The sequence below is a fragment of the Drosophila mojavensis genome, unplaced genomic scaffold (genome assembly GCF_018153725.1).
Source record: "Drosophila mojavensis isolate 15081-1352.22 unplaced genomic scaffold, ASM1815372v1 contig_81, whole genome shotgun sequence".
Classification (NCBI taxonomy): Eukaryota; Metazoa; Arthropoda; class Insecta; order Diptera; family Drosophilidae; genus Drosophila; species Drosophila mojavensis.
In genome coordinates this window covers 4,783,395-4,800,359 of record NW_025318907.1, presented here as the reverse complement: position 1 = coordinate 4,800,359, position 16,965 = coordinate 4,783,395, and the positions used below count along the sequence as shown (strand labels likewise).

At 46.4% G+C, this 16,965-nt stretch overlaps 6 protein-coding genes and 1 long non-coding RNA gene across 11 annotated transcripts in view; 5 read left to right on the top strand and 2 right to left on the bottom strand.

The window, feature by feature from the left end:
• Positions 1 to 913: 913 nt before the first annotated feature.
• LOC6580740 (ribose-5-phosphate isomerase) lies at positions 914 to 2,031 on the top strand. Its single transcript, XM_002006507.4, has one exon. It carries the CDS (start codon positions 1,069 to 1,071, stop codon positions 1,921 to 1,923), a length of 855 nt encoding a protein of 284 aa, XP_002006543.2. The 5' UTR covers positions 914 to 1,068; the 3' UTR covers positions 1,924 to 2,031.
• Positions 1,937 to 2,862, bottom strand: LOC6580739 (protein TEX261). The gene is made up of 3 exons (XM_002006506.4): positions 2,720 to 2,862; positions 2,362 to 2,663; positions 1,937 to 2,296 (listed from the first exon to the last, which is right to left on the bottom strand). Exons 1-3 carry the CDS (start codon positions 2,787 to 2,789, stop codon positions 2,060 to 2,062), a joined length of 609 nt encoding a protein of 202 aa, XP_002006542.2. The 5' UTR covers positions 2,790 to 2,862; the 3' UTR covers positions 1,937 to 2,059.
• A 128-nt stretch (positions 2,863 to 2,990) lies between these two features.
• Positions 2,991 to 9,363, top strand: LOC6580738 (protein mahjong). Of its 4 annotated transcripts, none has more exons than XM_044011158.1 (11): positions 2,997 to 3,862; positions 3,918 to 4,068; positions 4,138 to 4,941; positions 5,006 to 5,278; positions 5,348 to 7,510; positions 7,571 to 7,691; positions 7,752 to 7,849; positions 7,913 to 8,275; positions 8,772 to 8,844; positions 8,903 to 9,070; positions 9,137 to 9,363. In XM_044011158.1, exons 1-11 carry the CDS (start codon positions 3,375 to 3,377, stop codon positions 9,139 to 9,141), a joined length of 4,707 nt encoding a protein of 1,568 aa, XP_043867093.1. In that variant the 5' UTR covers positions 2,997 to 3,374; the 3' UTR covers positions 9,142 to 9,363. The 4 variants fall into 4 exon arrangements, 2 of the variants coding, with proteins under 2 accessions (XP_043867093.1, XP_002006541.3); XM_002006505.4 differs by having other exon boundaries at positions 3,000 to 3,862; positions 8,915 to 9,070; XR_006357904.1 differs by lacking the exon at positions 9,137 to 9,363 and having other exon boundaries at positions 2,991 to 3,862; positions 7,913 to 8,844; positions 8,915 to 9,010.
• Positions 9,364 to 9,881: 518 nt separating this feature from the next.
• LOC6580737 lies at positions 9,882 to 12,098 on the top strand. The gene is made up of 3 exons (XM_002006504.4): positions 9,882 to 10,259; positions 10,814 to 11,158; positions 11,218 to 12,098. The coding sequence occupies exons 1-3, from the start codon at positions 10,056 to 10,058 to the stop codon at positions 12,019 to 12,021; spliced, it is 1,353 nt and encodes a 450-aa protein (XP_002006540.1). The 5' UTR covers positions 9,882 to 10,055; the 3' UTR covers positions 12,022 to 12,098.
• LOC122757808 lies at positions 10,293 to 12,829 on the bottom strand. The gene is made up of 2 exons (XR_006357978.1): positions 12,550 to 12,829; positions 10,293 to 10,726 (listed from the first exon to the last, which is right to left on the bottom strand). It is a non-coding gene; the product is annotated as an uncharacterized LOC122757808 (long non-coding RNA).
• Positions 12,274 to 16,965, top strand: part of LOC6580734 (nucleolin 2) — a 31,594-nt gene continuing 26,902 nt past the window's right edge. Inside the window, exon 1 of the mRNA XM_032730392.2 lies at positions 12,274 to 12,522. The gene's annotated coding sequence lies outside the window, so the exon portion shown is untranslated. The remainder of the gene's footprint in view (positions 12,523 to 16,965) is intronic.
• On the top strand, positions 12,839 to 16,705 carry LOC6580736 (mediator of RNA polymerase II transcription subunit 15). 2 transcript variants are annotated; one of them, XM_032730395.2, is made up of 3 exons: positions 12,839 to 13,161; positions 13,592 to 14,142; positions 14,211 to 16,705. In XM_032730395.2, the coding sequence occupies exons 2-3, from the start codon at positions 13,612 to 13,614 to the stop codon at positions 16,344 to 16,346; spliced, it is 2,667 nt and encodes an 888-aa protein (XP_032586286.1). In that variant the 5' UTR covers positions 12,839 to 13,161; positions 13,592 to 13,611; the 3' UTR covers positions 16,347 to 16,705. The 2 variants fall into 2 exon arrangements, with proteins under 2 accessions (XP_032586286.1, XP_032586284.1); XM_032730393.2 differs by having other exon boundaries at positions 13,573 to 14,142.

Here is a 16,965-nt window from a genome sequence, read left to right as displayed (position 1 = left end):
AATAATCCAAGCAGTTACGTCTAAGACGTAATATTCCAACAGCTGCAGCCGGCTGTGGTCGGCCTTTCAAGGGGAATTCCCCTCATTTTATTTCTTTGGTCAGCACTGGCACGTCCTTTTCTCGCACTCATCTAAGCCAAGAGGGAATGCTTTTAATGGTTTTGCAACCATTTCTTATCATTATCAAGGATAGCGTTTAACTTTAAACGACTTTTGTATTGTGGTTCCTCCTGCATTTTCGTTCTGTTTGTTTTCCTTCTCGCCGTTGTTGCTGTTGCTGCTGCTGTTGCTGTTGTTGCTACTGCTGCTGTTGCTGTCCAAATTGTTTTCGCTGCATTGTCTCGATTGCATCCAGAACTATAATTGTGGAACTGGGCTCCCTACTTTTGGCGCATTTCCGTCAGCTAACCGTGATGCGTTTCACTTTTTCCCTTATGAATATATGTATTATAATAGATATAGTGTTTTTAAATAGAGTAGCTCTAGGTTTTTTTTATTTAAAAAACCTTTAACACCTTCATATCGCTTAATAACATTTATCAGCCTCAGTTACTTACTTATTACAGTTACTTACTTATTATTTTAGATATTATTTATGTCATCTGTAATCTGCAATAGCAATTTTTTCGCTTTTCATCTTTCCCAATTCAACTTTATATTTTTGAATTCTTGCCGCCAATTGCATATAAGCTTTCGACCTTTAAAACGCCCTTCGTGAATACAGGGCTGATTTAGTTTAACATTTATCGATACTATCGAATAAAGCTTTAGAGCACTCCGGCTATGGCCACATGACATTGGCTGAAAGTGGATAACACAGTAAAGTGTAAACAATAAGAGATAATATATATAATATATCTTTATATGAACATTTTTCTAGCTATTAAGTTGATATCAAATGCGCCGGGAAATAAATTTCATATATTCATTGTGTTGAGCTATTAAAGCTAAACAGAGAGCTAAACACAACACAAGATACTAACAAATGGAACCCAATTTCAGCTCGTGTCATTCGAGTTGAAACTCGATTCGTGAATTTGAAGCCAAGGCACCTAAAAGTTGAAGCACATGTTGAAGTCGTTGTTGCTGCGCCGAGACTTGTTGCAACCGCATTTGCCACAATTAATTGGACTTTGTATTCGATCTCCCATCCACTCGAAAAGTACAATCTCGAGACGCACATTCTGCAGCGAAATGAACGACATTATTGAACTGGACGCAGCAAAGAGGCTAGCAGCCGAAACAGCCGTGGATCAATATGTGACCGAGGATACGAAAGTTTTGGGCATTGGTAGCGGCTCAACCATCGTGTTTGTCGTCCAACGGCTTGCGGAGCGCGTCTGGAAGGAGGGCACACTGCCAGAATTGATCTGCGTGCCGTCATCGTTCCAAGCACGCCAACTGATACTCGATCACAATCTCACATTGGGCGATCTGGATCGTAATTATAAAATCGATGTTTATATTGATGGCGCCGACGAAGTGGACAGCAGCCTGGTGCTAATCAAAGGCGGCGGCGGCTGCCTGATGCAGGAGAAGATAGTTGCCTCGTGCGCCAAGACAGTTGTCATCGTGGCAGACTATACAAAGCGCTCGCTCCGCCTGGGCGAGCAATGGTGCAAGGGCATACCCATTGAGGTTGCGCCGATAGCCCATGTGCCAGTCAAGCATAAGATCGAGGAGCTCTTTGGGGGCGAAGCACAGCTACGTATTGCCCTGAAGAAGGCTGGGCCCATTGTCACCGACAACGGGAATTTTCTGTTAGACTGGAGATTTGTTGCGAAACGTGAATACGACTGGGACGAGGTGAATAAGGCAATATCTATGATACCGGGTGTCCTGGAGACTGGTCTATTCGTCAACATGGCACACAAATGCTACTTTGGAATGGCCAATGGCACCCTTAAGGTCCAGAGCAAATAGTTCTCTGATCCGATCCATTCAAAATATTCATATTAATACTACTAAAATGTTACAGCGCATGAAAACAAAATAAATAACTAGGGATTACGCCCGATATCCTTTACACAATTGATTATCAAGTCTTTAGTTATCCTAGCTAAAACGATTTCTTGCTGCGACCCGGCAGCAACGTCTCTTTAATATAGTTGAAGAACGATAGCAGTCCGACCTTCTTATTACGCGAAAAGTAATTGCTGACCACATCCGGATTGCTGCTGCCCATGAGCCGGTCGTTGCCGCTGACCGTGGTGGGCAGCACATTATCGTTGGCGCTGAGCGAGACGAACAGAGCGAAGGGAACCATCCACAGGCAGATGGTAAAGTAAGCAAGTACCTAAAACGGGAATACACAAATTCAATGACATAAGATATGACCTACTGGATATCTCCATGGCTCACCTGTGTGAACGGTACATAGACGCTAGTGAAATATTGAAATGCGAGCACATGATTTATCACCAGCATTGCCACGGATCCAATTAAGGGCACCGAAAACAATTGTATGAAGGGAAAATTATTCATTATACTGAAATGGAAGCCTTGCGCTACTAATCCACACAGCATCATGGTCCATGAAAAGTCCTCAAAACATATCAGGAGAAGGTATACAAATATTGTGAAACTAATCATAAATAGTATACAACGTCGAGCTGGCGTTGTGTACTCCTCTGCCAGCTCGGCCAGATAGTAGAGGCCAGCCACTGTAAAAGTGTATAAATTAAAGATATATTTCATAGTTTGCTGTTAACCTATGTACCTATAGACAGTGTCATGAAGGTGATCTGTATAGCTAATGAAATCCAACTAAGTATAAACAGAAAACTCATGTTGCTCAAATTTTAGGAGTTTATCAGGAACCAAAACAAAACAATGACTCGACACATCGATAACATTGATAGCCGGCGATTAATTTTAGGCAGTGCTGCCACCTTGTTGATGCACTGTGTGAAATTAGATGTCATATAATCTGCAGAAATATCTGCACAGTCATATTTTTTTTTCAAATGTTTATTTCACATCCATACGAATTGTAATGGGTTTTATAATTCATTAAATTAAATAAATATTTAAAAAAAACTACATTCTACATGCCCGGGTAACACTGTCGCTTACCTTTGACATGGCGTCAACCTTTTCAAGATGAAATTCTTTTCGCTGACCATGTACAAGCGACTCGTTTATCGCTCCTCTCTATGGTGCGCGGTCACACTCCTTCATTGCCAAAAAGAGAAGCGCGTGGTTTAGCCGCATAGAATTTGCATATTAATAACGCAATTGAATCAATTATAAATATATACAAAATTAAATATTTGGTTTATAGTTGAAAGTGCGTAATCAAATCCAATCAGTAAATTGGCAAGTGCAGCAGAACGAGCTAGTGTCCAACGCTTGCCGCGTGGAGCTCTCGAAACATGTCGAATGCGAATGAGAATGGAAGTGCCGGAGTGCAGGAGGAAGACGATGCTGAAATGCCCAATGCACCAATTCGAAATGATGCATCACTCGACAATATTGTGTTTGCAGCTGCTTATCAAAGCGACGACAGCTTGAATGATACATTAGACCAAGCTGGCCAAGAGGAAGCCGAGGCTGATGCAAACAGCATGGAAAATTCACCTGAAGAGGCCGCAGAGGTTGATGCTGAAACGGATGCTGAAGGTGATGTTGAGGGTGATGGTGATGGTGATGGTGATGGTGATGGTGATGGAGATGGCGAGGGGGACGGCGACGGAGAAGAAGAAGCTTCCGAAGATGGCCAAGAAGCGGACAACGGCAATGCTGGGGATGATCCAGCAGCGGACAGGCGCTCGGCCACGAAAAAGGAGCTCACACAAATCATTGACAAATGGGAGCAAGAACAAACACAAGCCGGCTACGATCCCGTGCCGACGCTAAGAAGGTAACCCAAATTTAATAATAATAAATTATATTTATTTAAATAAAATTACTTTTAGTCTGGCCGAGATATTTGAGCGTGAAAAGGACTCATACATGCGTAAGGATCCGGATCCACTGGACTTAAGGCACCCCTATCGCACCGATCCCAGCTGCCAATATGGACTGTTGCTGAAGCTGCTCTTTCGTAAAGATCTGTTTATGGGCAAAGTATGAAAACTCTGGAAATGCAAATTTAAGAATATAATCTAGGAATCTAATGCTTAAAAACACTTTCAGCTTCTCAACGATTATCTGCGAGACAACTATTTCAGTCGCCAGAGCATAAGTCGCAGCTCCCTGGAGCTGAATATTATTGCCTGTCGGCTCATATTGGTCGTGATGCCGGGTCTTGAGACGACGGCTGTATTCCAGACGGCCGAGGAAGATGGCATAATTAATCGGCTCTACAATTGGGCAGAGGACAGCATTGAGCCGCTGCAGAGCTATGCCACAGGCCTGCTGGCCGCTGCCATGGAAGTAAGCGATATAGCGATTACCTGTCGGGAGCAGAACATGCGTCTGGTGCCCAAAATGATAAACCGGCTGCATTTGTTACTGGCATGCAGTCGAATGAGCAAGAACACCACAACAGAGCCGAGCTCCTCGCTCAACAACTCCACGGACAGCAATATTTCGCCGGGCATGCTCAGCTGGATGGCGTGCGGTGGCGCTGCGTCCGCCCCTCAGTCGCCGCAGCATAACGGCACCAGCGGCAGTGCTTCCAACATGTCCATTTTGTTTGAGAATAGTCGCGATGCGTTCTCCATGTCGCGCTATTACAAGCGCATGTATATACCACTGCATCCGCCCACAGCGGACACCAGCCAAATGCTCATCATGCGCTTCCTGACCAGCCTGGGCGAATACCAAGAGTTCTTGGCTATGGCCTTCGGCAACAATGTAATGTCGCTGATCTTTGGACATCTAGAGGAGCTCGATAGACGCGACACTTGCCTCGCCTACGAAGTGCTCAAATATCTAGCCTCGTTGCTCTGCCACAAAAAGTTTGCACTGGAGTTCATATCGCGTGGCGGCCTAGAGGTAAGCTTCATCATGTGTAGGATTAGAGTTACAGATATTTAATGTATCATTTCGATATTTCCAGCTGCTATTGAATGTGCCACGACCCAGTTTGGCCACCACGGGCGTCTCCATTGCCATTTACTATTTGGCATACTGTGAGGATGCTATGGAACGGATTTGCAGCATGCCGCGTCCATTGATATCGAATCTAGTACGGTACGCGCTATGGATACTGGGCCGCTGTCATGACTCCTCCAAGTGTCATGCCACCATGTTCTTCAGCTTGAGTTTCCAATTTAAGGCAATACTCGATGAGTTCGACGCACAAGATGGCCTTCGCAAGCTCTATAATGTTGTAAGTAGACGCTAAAAATAAATAAACAATATTGTTTATTTCACAAATTTTCCATTGCTTTTGCTGCAGATATCGGTACTTAAAATTCTCGATCCCAGTCATAACGACAACGACAATGGCTCGGAAATCAATGAGGATGTCGAGTGCGCGTCGCGTCAGATGGTGCGACACGTGTGCATCGCATTGAAGCGCTACATGGAAGCGCATTTCTTCTACAAGTACAACAACTTTCTGTGTCAGCACTATGCGAGCTCATCGGCCTCATCGTCGCACTACTTTAGCCAACAGCCTACTGTGGCCGCCAAGCTGACATTCGACCAGTTGCACGAGCAGATACGTACGCTGCAGGAGCACACCTCTGTGCGCGCTCATTGGGAGCCCGTGGATCAGCTAATGAAGCTGGGCGGCATTACGATGCTCTTGCGCATCATTGCCTTCAGCTACGATTGGGTGAACAATGGACGCTCGGAGACGGTGCGCTCGGCCCTGGATGTGCTCAGTGTGTGCTGTGTGATACCGCGAGTCTATCTGGTGCTCTGTGAACGACTGCAGATGCCGGATAAGACGACAACGTCTGGTTTCTGTTCAGTGCTGGGCGCAGCGGCCGGCGAGATCACAGCCGACGCTGAGGTACTGAAATCAGCTCTGGCCGTGCTCTGCCATTGCGTATGCTCGCCAATCATACGAAAGGACAGCAGCAGCAGCAGCCTCCTGAAGTTTGGCAACTCGTCGCGCAAGAACAAAGCCAACCAGAAATATGCCGAAGAGCTGATCGAGAAGGTGTGGGAGTCGGTGTGCTCAAACAATGGCATTGTGGTGCTCCTCTCACTGATGCAAACCAAGGGACCCATCACCGATGCCGACTGCATACGCGGCATGGCCTGTCGCGCTCTGGCCGGGCTGGCCCGTTCTGATCGTGTACGGCAAATCATTAGCAAGCTGCCCCTGTTTGCCAGCGGGCAACTGCAGGCGCTCATGCGGGATCCCATACTGCAGGAGAAGCGTGCTGAACATGTCATCTTCCAGAAGTACGCATTGGAGCTGCTCGAACGCATCTCCGGCAAGACAAAAACGAAGGCACTCACACCGCTCGATCCGTCGCTCACCAACATGCACAAGGCGAACGTGATCGCCCAGACGCGCATTCAATACAACGAACAGCAGCTCTACCAGCTCATTTTCGAGCACCTGGAGAGTAAGGGCCTCACACAAACCGCTCAGATGCTGCAGCGGGAGGTGGGTCTGCCCTTGCAAACAACGACGACGCGCAGCTTTCATCAGTCGCCCTTCGACTTCAAGGGCTTATCTGGCATCAGCTCAATGTCGCGCAGTCGCCTGAGAAGCCGCATGGCCGATGTCTCTGCGGCCATCATGTCCAATGGCGATCAGAGTCGCAGTCTGTCAGAGGATGCGTCGCCGCATTGCAGCACTAGCGCCTGCACCTCGGGTACGGCCAATGGATCTTCTGCAGTGGGCGTGCCTGGTTTCAGCTACCTCAGCGCCCAAACACCCATTAAACTGCGCAAGACAGAGCGTGCCACATCCTCGGTAACACGTTCGTTGCAGAAACAAATCAGCTTGGTCAATCCGGAGTCAAGCGCTGTGGGACTGCCGGATGAGTTGACTGTCTCTCCGGCTCTACATCCGAAACGGGTGACGCTCAATAGCATTGTGACAGAGTATCTGACGAATCAGCACTCGCTGTGCAACAATCCGGTCACCACCTGTCCACAGTTCGATCTATATGAGCCGCACAAGTGCCCAGATCCACGGCCCAGCCGTCAGGTCAGCTCCAACTACAATTTGACCTCCCGGCATTTCCGCACCCAGGCAGGCTTCAATACGGCACGCTACGATCGCCGGCATGTCCACACACATTTTGCGCCCTGGCGTACAATGCGATCTGCGGACTATGATGATTTGGAGTTCACGTGCTGTGATGTGGTGGGCAATTACCTAATCGTTGGCACACACCAGGGCGAGAGCAAGGTGTTCAATATGAACGATGGCGTCGAACAGTTCTCCTCCATATGCCACACATACGGCGTGGATGCCATACAGGCGAATCGTGCCGGAGATCTCGTTCTGACCACCAGCCTGTGGCGTTTGCGCACCACCATTTTGTGGTCCATCACGGACAACGAGTTCCGCTCCAAGCTGCGTCTGCCCGAGGTCGGATACTGTGAGTTCAGTCAGACCACACAGGATCGCTTACTGGGAACCCACACGGATGTACGACAGAATGACTTCAACTTAGTGGAATATCAATAATAATATATTTGTTATTTGCAGTGCGCCGTTTTGTATGACATCAACACGGGCTCCAAGGTGTCCACATTTACACCCACCATACCCAATCAATACACCAAAAATAGAGCGACGCTGTGCCGCACTGACGAGCTGCTGCTCTCAGGTGAGTTCCACAATGTCATGTAAGAGTCTAAGAAAGCATTTTCAAGCTTAACTCTTGCAGATGGCGTGCTCTGGGATGTTCGTTCCGGCAAGGAGATTCATAAATTCGATAAGTTCAATCAATGCATCTCGGGCGTATTTCATCCCAATTGCCTGGAGGTAAGCTTCTATATCATATTACCATGTAACGATCTAGATTGAATGTCCTCGTTACCCTTATAGATTATTGCAAATACGGAGGTATGGGATCTGCGAACGTTTCATCTGCTGCAGACGGTGCCGGTGCTGGATCAGCGTAACTGCACATTTTCGCCCATGCATGTGATTTATGGCGCCAGCTTGGGTGCCGATCGGGATCATGATATGGAGACAACTACCTACGATACGAGCTTTAATGTTTTGGATGCTTACGACTATTCGAGCATTGCAACCATCGATGTGAAGCGTAATATCAACGATTTGAGCGTCAGTGCGAACGGCAGCCTTATTGCTGTTGTGGAGGATCACAGCGGCTATGATTCGAAGCAGGAGACCTACGTGAAGATCTATGCCGTTGGTGTTAAAAAGAGCGAACGTTCGGAAGAGGTGCGTGCGGTTAAGGATCTGGCCGTCGATGAGGGCGTCGTCAGAGGCGGCGGCGGCACGTCCGCATTAGAGGAGCCGTCACCGCCCGCCAATGCGCCAGGCGGTGAATCTGCGCTAATTCGCATCGTCGAAGAAGCGGCACGCCCACATACGCCAGAGCCAAACATGGCGTTGCTCAATGCTGATGCACTTGCAGACGCAGGCGCAGATGCAAATGCAAATGCGAATGCGAATGGCGGCATTGGTGCTGGCGGGGCTGACGACGAGGCACGCGCCCGTCGTCCAAGCCGGCTTAGGCAATCGTCACATGCCAATTCAAATCTGGCTCGCCAGCATGCACCCAACAGCTCAATTGTTGGTGTGCGACGGCGAGCACGTACACTGGGTGGTGCCGGTGCCGTTGCCGGTGCCGGTGCAGCCATCGAGCTCAGAACGCTCATGCGGATGCAGATGCAGATGGATGATATTGAATTTAATATTCTGTCTATGCTTGCAGGAAGATGATGAGGAGGTGCCCGAATCTAATGAGGAGGGCTCCGACACGGGCTCCGATACGGGCTCTGAAAATGGTGAGTGATCTGATCAATCAGAATTTCCATAATCGAGTTTATGCTCTACTCACATCAGCTTTTCCATTAGGTCCAACTTTCCTCGGTTTCCCGTTACGCAGCCATCGCAATCGCAATTTTATTGATATTGATTCCTCCAGCGATGATGATGACAACGATACTGATCTAGAGGATGGGGAAGATGACGATGACGACGATCTTGAAATGATTGAATTCGAAATGGGTGGTAAATTCTATTTAAATTTCCCTACAACCACACGCATATAAATCATGATCATCTCTCTACTCGCAGAATAAGCCGCCCAGTCCAGATATAGAAAATCGCTGCCTTGGCCCAGAGGTTTATGTTTTTCGTGTACGTCGGGCTCGCTATTATCCCCCTCTATAGAAAAGAAGCTATATCATCGCTAAGTTTTGTTAGCTGTTATATTATATATTGTTTGTACAAATTAACGTGTAAAGTCTCGAAGAAAAAAAAAAAAAAAATTATACAATACAACAAAAAGAACTTGTTGAAAAGCAACTGTATACAAAAAAGAAAAGAAAAAAAAACACTATTAAAAATAAGAATTGTTTAACAATTTCAGAGTTTTTTAAAAATTATATACTTTTCTATGAATAAAAGAAAAAGCATACAAAATAAACTCAAGAAAATATTTGATATTAAACAGATTTGTATTAATATTAAGTGTGATTATAATTTAATATTTACTTATTAACATAAATTTAAGTACCGAATAATGCTTTTGTATTTTGATTTGTAATATTTTAGAGTATATGACATTGCATAGGCAATCGTTGGGTATGGACAAAATGTTTGAACCCATTATGATATTGGGCAACAGGTAATAGGTAAATGGGGTCGCGGTGTTTGCGCAGTGTTATGTGCTTGGTTTTTACTATCTTATCTTGGACTCGTATTGAGAAATGACGTGCCGGCCAAATGTGTTCGTTCAATGATTAATCAAATCAGTTGTTTGGCTGTGCGAACGCACTCGTCTCTGAATCTGCCAGTTTATCCTTCAGCGCATAGATAAATATGGTTATATGGCTACATTCGGTATTTATCGAGAATTTGCGGTCAAGTTGAATGCTTTGAATTGAGTCGAAATAGCTGCTACTTAGAATTGCGAGTTTTAGTTTCAATTTGCCAACGATAGCGCGCGCACCTCGATAGCGGAATACTTAAGATCGCCACTCGTAGCCGAGCCATGTACAAATCTAGCTATGTCTTGGGTGTTGCGCTGCTGCTGGTGCTTCTATCCACGTGCTGCCAGGCGTACGAGGAGCGTCCAGATTTCTGCATAGAAACGGAGCCGATGCTCTTGGCGGATATCAAACGGCAAATGGTTGCTCCTCTACAAAATCAATCGAAATGCAATATAACTGCAACATTATTGACGCCAAATGAAAAGGTGAGTTCCAATAATGCAAACGGGCAATTCAAATTTAATGAAGTGCAAATTTTTTAATGGATTGCCGATACGGGCTCATTATAAAGCAATTAAACATAGGTATACATATATATGAGTAATCTCTCACTCATAAAAACTCTAATTGAGTGATCAAAATAGTCGCTCAAATCCGCCACCTTATATAGCATTCAATCAATCAGCCGAGGTGAAGGTTAAGAGTTCGGTTCGGGCAGTCAATGTGAACAAGTTGAGCAGAGATAGGTCCTTAAATGACAATTTCAAGTCACTTGAATCATGGAATATGTCCATGTCCATATACATATATACATACATATAGTATACATATATTATATAGCAAATAAATCAGCTTAACTCAATAAGCACTGGCACTCCATAAACTGTGTAGAGGAGATATTCCCAATTCAATCAACTGGGCGATAAAGAAAGCGGGCGAACGGGAATAGTGTCTGTGAATAGATAATGCGAACAGCTTAGATAACGGCATTATTTATGCGTGTGCTAAATTAAGTTTTCTGTGATTGACTAATCCACAGGAAAGACTGTATGATACCATATGCGCGGATCACGGCTCCTTGACTATCAAACGGAGCAATCATCACTTCTTCAAGCTGCTCAACGGCGAGCTCTATGGGCGTGGAGAACAGAACGACATATGCAAGGGAGGAGTGGACTCAGTGCTGGCCTGGGTGCCGTACAAGATCATGATGCAAAACTATGCGACCGAACTTAATCCCAGCGAGCGACTCAGCTACATAGCAAAGGCGACCAGTGTGGAGCGCGAGAAGACGGAGCTCTGCCACTTCCGGCACACCGATCTGGTCAACAACGTGATGGACAGTCTGTTCACCTGTGTGGTCATGATCTTTGAGGATAACTTTGTGAGTAAATTCAGCATATGTTATTGTATGATCTCTAATAGCCAGGGCTCTCTTTATAGTATGGCATAGATGACAGCATTAATGTTCTAGTGGAGTTGCAGCCGGTGATGTACCAGCTACGCAACATCACCTACCAGCCATGGCGCAACATCACCAATAGCTACAAAATGCGCCTCGGCGACGGCGTGCTCAAGAATCCCAGCGCACAGCGTAAGCCCATCTATGGCAGCCTTAGCTATGCATATGTCGAGAAGATTCGCTTGAACACAAGCAGCTTCTACAACGACGATCAGCTGGAGAAATTGCCGCTGCTGCTCGAGCATCGCGGCGCTATGGTGGAGCTGGATATAGACGGTGTGGGCGGCATAGATGTACAGGAGCAGGCGTATTTCGGACGAACCATGGATGCCCGCAGCGAGGTGAAGGTTCAAGTGATTGGCCAGTGGATGGATCTGCATAGAGAGATTAGTGCCGACCTGTACAATTATTATGGCTTCGGCCTGCAACATTATAGGCAGCACATATCTGGTGTCCAACTGACGTTCGTACGCATCGACGACACTGAGCCGGCATTCGAATCACCGGAATCCAATAATCTGGTCAAAGCGTCGTTGTTCCGGGACATGGATTCAGCGCCAGCCAGGATGAGCGTAAATGGTTCAGCAGTATTTACGGAGTGGGAGGTGGAACATCAGCAGGCTGATGATTCCTTCTATCCCTGGTTTGTGATCAGCTGCCTGCTCTTTGGCATAATTGTGCTCATCCTGGTTTACGGAATTGTTCGTGTCTACAATAAAAAGACTAAGGAGAGGCAAAAGTATGAGCTGGCCAACACCAGTAGCACGCAGGCCAATGCCGCTTAGAAGTTAAGAAACATTTTCATACAGGATATTCAACAAATTTTGTTCAGAATTTAATTAAAGTTTTTTATGAATTCAAACGCGTTGTTTTTTATTTGGCAAGCAGCTGATTGATTAGCTTGATTTTTGCTGTTATTAACAAATCGATATCTCTGTTATACAACGATGTTAAAACCATGTGTATGTGACGTCACATTTGTTATGGCAGCTTAATTTGTGCCCGTTTCGACGGCACCTTATAAGAGCTTTCGTCATGGCATGACAGTCCTTAAAGTATTCGTACCCGGCGCAGCTGTTACGTGGGCGTGTGTGATGCGAGTGAGTGTTTTGTGGGGCAGTTGCTAATTAATAAATGTGCCTATCTATTAAAAAGTGCATTGGCGGACGACAGAAAGTCGCAAAAAGTGCAATCAAGCAAGGCACAGTGAAATTGTGAAAAAGTGTGTGTTATATGTTCTGTGAAATGTAAAATCCGCAAGCTGGCGTCCTGTTAATTCGCAAAAGGTATGTATCTTGTTTATAGACACCTACCAACCAAATCTGAATATTAATCCATTTAGTTAGTAAGCTTAATTGTTAATTGTTCGATCTACACAAAGAATGCACATGTGTGTACGTGTTTGTTGTTTGTTTTCTACTCAACATTTGGTGTGTTTTTGTTTTGGGTGAGTTGGCAGCCCCATGAACTATAACCACGCCACATACGCATATCTCACTCACACAAGCAGAGGACGGGGCGAAGCAAAAAAGAGAGCTCTATATACGTGTAGCGCGAGTGTGTGGGTAATCGTCGTTTCACGTCGTTTCAGCTAACTCGCGGATTCTGCAGTCGACAGAAGAAGACAAAAGCAGGAACAGCACCACTGCGGTTGCACAGAAATTTCATTCATCGAATTTTTATTAATTTGGTACTGGTCGAAGTCTAGTTATTTCATTTCCTTGCCAGAATAACCAACTGGTGCACCATTTGTTTTTGTTTCGCATCATTTCAAAACAAACTCGTGCTTTAGTGCTTAAAATGTGAAATAAAATGAGTTTTTCGCATTGAAATCGCGTGACGCGGCCATATTTAAAAAATAATTTAATGTCCAATGCAGTGCAAAGTCGAAGCGAGGCTACATAAATTATATAAATAGTGCTTGGGTAAGTCAGTTTTTGGCTTATGCTGCTAAAAACCTTGACCAAAAGTGCGAAAAGTATGAGAATTTAATCGGATAATTGTTAAAAATGTAATGCTAATACATGCAAAACATATTTGTTTCATTTGCTGCGAAAGTAGTAAAAATATGATTTTTCGCTCGCACCAACACCAGGATGGTAAATTGTGTATAACTAGTTGTCGTCGTCGTCGTGTCGTGTCAGCAATATAGTTGTCTCGCTTGCACCGCTGGCCGCGAGCTGCCAGAGCGTTGACCAAACGTCAGCGCTGCCAGAGTATCTAAAGCGCTAAAATTTGAAATTGCGCTTATCAACAAAAATTCTCATATATTTCGCCTGTGGCAAAGGTTTACAGTAAAATGAAGCAACAAGTGTTAAATTCCGTAATGCTTATAGAAAGAAACTTCAATTGAAGGATTTATCGAAGCCGTCGCCATGATGGACCGTAAAAAGGTACTGGAATTGGACAAAATCTGCCGCTTATGCATTTCGGAGCGCAAGGAAATGCGTCCGCTGTTCAGTGAAAAAGTACCGGAAATGCTGATGGATTGCACCAGTGTGCGTGTCGAGCCCACCGAGGGCTGGCCCGACAAAATCTGTGTGCAATGCGTCCATGCAGTCAGTCGGAATCATGCATTTAAGTCGCTTGTCGAGCGTAGCGACAAAGAGCTCCGTGAATATATAAAGAGCTTGACGGTACGCCTCGGAATGGATGAGTCGCTTACCCCACAAGAGCGCAAGCAGCAGAAGCTGCTGCAAAAACAGTTCAAGCATCAGCAGCAGTTAGAGGAGCAGCACCAAAAACTGGAGCAGCAAATACTGCAGCAACAGCAGCAATTGCAACAGCAACAGCAACAGGAGCAACAACAACAACAGCAGCAGCAACAACAACAGCAACAGTCACCTATATATCTTCTACAACAGCCACATCAATTACAACAGCAGCAGCAGCAACATCAGCCGAAGGTATAAAATTAAAAGAAATCGTGCACCAGATTTACTTGATCAATTCTCTTGTTTCCACTCTCGCACAGCCCAAGAACAAACTGAAACCACTGCAAAGAAAGGGCAGCTCGCGGCAGTCAAAGAAACACCAGGAAATGGTTCACCTTCTACCGGAGCCAGCGCCTCCGCCGCCACCACCACTACTCCAACAACAGCAGCAGCCACAACAGCAGATACAACAAATTCAGCTGCCAACGCTGCAGCCGGCGCCGGCGCAACTGATGCCAACAACGACGGCACAGCAAATCCTCTTGCCGAATGGACAGTTAATAACGACCCAAATAGTGACGCCGCAGCTGGCGCAGATTATCAGCCCTCAAACGACGGCATCGAATGCCGCAGCGTCGGCACAGGCTCAATTTCTGCCCCAGTTGCTGCAGGCGCCCAATGGCCAAACGTTACAAATTGTTCAGCAGCCGAACGGCACACAGACGCTACAGCTGGTGCAGTTGGTGTCGCAGCGAAGCATGGCGCCGGCGATAACGACGACCACGACAACGGACATGTGCACGACGAGCAATGGAGCTTCGTTAGCCGATGCGGATGTCCAGCTGCTGCACGATGGCGAAATGGACGATGAGGATCTGGACGAGGTCTACGATCACTTGGACGGCAAGGGCCACACCTTTGAGACAATAGTCCTGGACGATGATCAGCAGCAAGACTTTCTAAAGGATCAAAATCGTCAAGTGCTCATCGACGAGGAATACACGCAAAGCGACACACAGGAGCAGGAGACAGACGAATACTTTGACGAGCAGCTGCTGGACCACGAGGATGGGGTCAAGCACGAGGATGACGATGATGATAATTTCATCATAGAGGAGATTCAATTAGATGAGGACGATATGCTTGAGGATGCGGATGGAGAAGTCGATGGCGATGGCATGACGAACGTGGACGAATGCGAGTATATAACCGATGACCAGGACCACGGCCTCGGCGGCGATGTCGATGATGAGCTGCACTATGCCATAATGGAGCCGCCCGATGGCGATGTCAGCGCCAGCGACATGGATCAGGCTTTCATAGATGTCGAGCAGCAGCAGCAGCAGCAGCAGCAGCAACAACAACAACAACAACAACAACAACAGTTGCAGGAGCAGCAACAACAGCAGCAGCAGCACCAGCAACAGCAGCAGCAGCAATCTGTGGACCTGCAGAGCATATCGTTGGAGAATGCTGTCGTAGAGTTTGGACAGGATGCATTGGTCGCACCCACGTTACATGTCAACAGCACGCCCAGTCCCACGCCCAGTTCAGCGAAACGTGCGCGTCGTGGCAACACGCAAGCGCAATCACAATCGCAAGCGCAACTGGTGGAGACTCCGTGTAACCACCAGCATAGTCCGCCCACCATAAGCAGCAAGCTGGCGGCGGCCAATTCGCGGCAGCTGGTGCAGACGGCGTCAGTGATAGCAGCAGCCGGGGCTGATGACAATTACGAGATCGATGCGAATCTTGTGACGGAATTCATCAGGCAGCATACATCACCTTTGGGCTCGGGCCGTTACATCTGTCACCTGTGCAGTACGGAGTTCCGGCAATTCAAGGGCTTGCAGAGTCACATGCACTCGCACACCAATTGGATACGGGCCAATTGCAAGAAGCAGCCCCAGTGCGAGATCTGCCTGAAGAGTTTCAAGGGGCCGGGCATGCTGCGCATGCACATGAAGACGCACGACGCGGAGACGAATACGCCGCTGTGCAACATCTGCAATCGTACTTTCAAATCGAAGGCGATACTCTACAGGCACCGGCAGACGCATCAGCAGCGCGCCTATTGCTGCGGCGTGGCCAACTGCCGCAAGAATTTCTCCAATGCGGCCAATCTGCGATGGCACGTGGAGCGCAAGCATCCGGAATGCGTTGAGCCGCTCTATAAGTGCGGCGAATGCTCCACCCTGTACGACCACATCGACAGCCTGCAGCATCATGTGGAGAATACAGATCATGGCAGCAATGCCAGCGAAGCACAAACAATTATCACCAACAGCTCCAATGCGGCATTCAGCGGTGCCGTTAGCATTGTTAGCAATGGCACCGACATGTCCAGCATGATAGCCGCCGCACCGAACGCCCTCAGTGGCACAACGGCCACTGGTGATACGCATGCCGTTGTCGTCGGCTCATCCGGGGAGATGTACTTCGTGACGCAGGCGTAGCCAACGCAGTTCGCCGACATTGCCGGCAACTCCGAGTGCCTGCTCGGCATGTAAATCCTAAACAGGCATCTAGATGTAAAGAGAGAATAACTAAATACACAAGCATATATATAGACATATATACTGACATAAATATATATATTTTTATACTACCCCATAGGCTATGTATACGTAAATATAGTTTGTACACATACATACACACTCTCACATCCACATCCACACCCACACAAACACCTTGCAATCCTAGTTGTCTGTCAATGTAGATCGTTCGTAGTACTCGAATTTTTGATATGGCATTCAAAGTGTAAAATATTAATTCATAGAAAAGCCGTTCTTAGGCATAAGTTTTTAGGTTTTAGCCAAAAAAAAAAAAAAAAAAAAAAAAAAGCCACATTGCGGCTCAACATTATAAATATATATATTCTGTATGGCTATAGAATATTGTGTACATCCGAAGCTGTTCATTGCGGCTATAGATGTAACCAGATTTGATTTTCAGACTGGATTTTACTTAGACTAAATTTTTCGGCTTGGTTTTCATTGTTGGGCATTGATTATTACTAAAAACAAAGCAAAAAAAAAAAAAAAAGTAAAGCATAGAATTGTTTTAAATGCAAAT